Source organism: Meleagris gallopavo, chromosome 5 (genome assembly GCF_000146605.3).
Source record: "Meleagris gallopavo isolate NT-WF06-2002-E0010 breed Aviagen turkey brand Nicholas breeding stock chromosome 5, Turkey_5.1, whole genome shotgun sequence".
NCBI classification, from domain to species: Eukaryota; Metazoa; Chordata; class Aves; order Galliformes; family Phasianidae; genus Meleagris; species Meleagris gallopavo.
Window position 1 is genome coordinate 28,025,051 of NC_015015.2, and position 3,185 is coordinate 28,028,235.

Genomic DNA, 3,185 nt, shown 5'->3' on the forward strand with positions numbered 1-3,185 from the left:
TTCCTCTCACAGATACAGTGTCTTTCTTTCCCATCCCAAATCCAATAGCCATGTAAGAGCCACAGAGCGCGACCATAGCCTGGAGACAAGAGCAGGAGCTGGGATTGCTCCTCCTGCTCCATGGAAGGGGTACTGAGGAGCAGCTCAGACCGCACGTGGCCCGCAGCTGTCCCACCAGCAGAGATCCTGGCAAGGTATACCGCCGTGTTAGCACCAGAAGTGCTGACACGTAGTGCAGAAAAGCATTTCCTAAGGCGTGGCAAAGCTTTGAACAAACCTTTGAATTGCACTTGGATTGCGCAAAGACCGTATTAGTCACTGAGCCTTTGTTCTGAAGGCTACTCAGTGCCCCCTGGTGTCCCTGCCATGGCTGACTCGGTTCTGTGAAGAGAAGTACTGGGAAAGGCTGAAACCTGTCACACTGTCCAGTTGTTTTCTCATCTCTTACACTGGAACCTCTAGTTGTAGAAGAAAGTACCTGCTTAAGACGCATTCCTACATTTGTATTGCTCTCATTCTCTTACAAAAGGACAATCTGTTCCCCATCCTCCCATACGGAACAGCAAACCCTGCTCAGGGCCCGCTAAAGAAGGCACAAGATGTGTGAGGAGACTGTCCAACACCTCCGTCCAGCCTTCCCATGGCCACTTCCCTGCTGCCACGTAACCTTTGCCAGGCAATATTTCTGTGTGCTCTTTGCAGAGGTGTGCCCAATTTTCTGATAACTGAGCCATGCTGATAGCTCCCTCCCCTCCGGGCTAACCTAGCACAAGGAACTCGCAGGAGGGCAGTCAGTGCCTGCGGGTCCTGCAGCTCCCCAGTGGAGCCTTCAAACCCACACCAACAGGCTCCTGAGAGGCTGCTTTTCCCTATGGAGGGAACAGCGCGAAGAAGGCCACAGCACCTACCCTCTTGACAAGGAAGCCTTCCTTCAGGACTCCAGTGGTCTCCTCCATCATGGCCCACAAAGAGCAGATCTTCTTCCTGCTGAGAAGCACCCAGGCCCTGGCAGCCCGTTCCTCTGCACACCTGGAGCTGAGGAGAGCTCATTTTTCTCCGTGACCCTCCTCCTCCACTGTGACGTATGCTCCCATCCCTTATTTCTCACTTTCTTCCCACCTATGAGATGTTAGTTAAACATTGAGCTGGCTCTGGTGCATTACCTGCCCTCTGGGGAGAGAAACAAAGGGAGGTCTGAAAAGGATCTCAAAGGAATTTCACTGAACTCAGAGTAATAAAAAACCACCGTGCGGTGAGTAAGCCAACACAGGCAGCAGCTTCACAACGGCAAATAAGGTGAGACACGGGACTGCATGGGGGGAGAAGCAGCACCATAGAACCGCACCTCAACATTTCAGACAAAGCTATTCCATGGAATTAAGCGCCTCATCTAGTAAGTGTATCTTCAAGACTGCTATAGATCAGAGCACCTCCAAGTGTATCATGTACAGTGAGCACAAGGAGAGCTTTACAAACCTAAATAAATTGCTTCAACAAATTTATTTTACTGAAGAAGCACCGAAGTCTCCCAAAGTCCGCCCTGCTTTCAGTAGTTGCTGGACATGTAGGCGTAGTTGGGAATACGGGTGTACTTCAACTTAGCAACCTAAACTGCTGTGGAAGCAACTGCTTGGATTTTCAGAATGGCAGTTTGATTGGCAAACACTGTGCAGTGACCTCTCGAAACTCTGGAAAACCTCTGAAACAGTGCCTTTTTGTGCCTGAGCATTATTTCGTTTTTTAAAACCCAGGCACGGCAAACATATTTGATAGGTCCTGATGAAGTCAGTCAAAATGAGTAACAGTATTTCAGACAGCTGCAGCATACAGTCTGCTTGTACTGTGAGCATTTCCTGACTTGTAGCCAAATGGAGGTGATGAATGCAGATAAAGGTACAGACTGCGATAAGAAGCATGACGCACTGCACAACAGAGCATAACAGAGCACCCGTTGCTATACATAAAAAAAAAAAGAATAAAAATAGAGTTCTTCAGTCAGCCACGTTCTCTCAAGCAGCTCAGTTGTGTTTGCACTCTGCTCAGACTGCTGGTCACACTTTCATGCATGCAGGAAATGGACGAAGCAAGTCATTATCTTATTTTTTTATTACATTTCTGCTAAGGAAGGAAAAAGGAGATACTGAAGAAGGTGTTAATCATGACAACGTACTGGAGACCTCCCATACAACGGCCCTGCATAAATCATGAGAATTACAGTGGGCAACTGACTGCTAGTCAAAGTTAAAAACCCCAAATCCCATTTAAGCAAAAAGAATGCTGACTGAGATCTCAAAAGCAGGAACCCACCCTGAAGTGAGTGGTTCCTTCTGTACTCTGCTTGGCACTTTGTAGGCCAGATTGCTCCTCAGACTGCCTGAAGCAATGCAGTGAGCTTAACAGGACACGCAGAGGATCAGTTTCACTTGCAGGTATGTGGTGTTTTCAAAGATATCAGTGTAAATTTTCATAAAGACTAATGCTTGCTTGTTTTTTTGGCCTTTAAGTACAAAGGAACTGAACTATTTTTTTTCTTTAGGAACAACCCGTATTTACATGCATAGGTGCATACATAAAAGTGTGCATTCAGCAGAATCTTGGGAGCAAAACTGATGTAGTCAGCAGAAAAGCGGTAAATAACATCATGTCACTAAACTCTCTGTATAGCAGAATTAAAGTTAACCCTCTACACATCTGCACTGTCCCACAGTTGTTAAACTTCAGGCAGTAACTGAAAGCATACACACTATTCATCCAAGCGGGCACTTGAAGATGCTACCACCACTGAATCAAGGAAAAGCAGCCATGAATCAAGGTAGGAACAATACATTGATATTGAGTTTGTTTCTCAGAGCAGCATGCTTTATGTAACAGGCTCCAGGAATACCACGTTCCAGCACACTGTACTTGAGGTTTGCCTTCATGTTGTTCAGCTTGTTACTGCAGGCAGCCCGTAACCAGGTGGGGAAGGTAATTCCATACTGGTGAGGACAGGCAGGAGCTTGCAGAGAGCTCTGGCTCAGACAGTGATCTCAGAATTACACAATAATCAGCCCTGGTCCAAGTTCTGAGTGAGCACTTCTTTTTTCCAGTATGAAGACCACCCACAGCCCTACAGATGTATCTCAGCAAAATTACCACTAACAATGAATTCTACTGATGAAGAATGGTGAAGAAAAATCCCCCCC

At 46.7% G+C, this 3,185-nt stretch overlaps 1 protein-coding gene across 1 annotated transcript in view; it reads right to left on the reverse strand.

Annotated features, from left to right (window-relative positions):
- Positions 1 to 1,079, reverse strand: part of PLEK2 (pleckstrin 2) — a 9,067-nt gene extending 7,988 nt beyond the window's left edge. The window contains exon 1 of the mRNA XM_010711550.3: positions 909 to 1,079. Within this exon, the coding sequence (XP_010709852.1) occupies positions 909 to 959 (51 nt within the window). The 5' untranslated portion in view covers positions 960 to 1,079. The remainder of the gene's footprint in view (positions 1 to 908) is intronic.
- Positions 1,080 to 3,185: the final 2,106 nt, after the last annotated feature.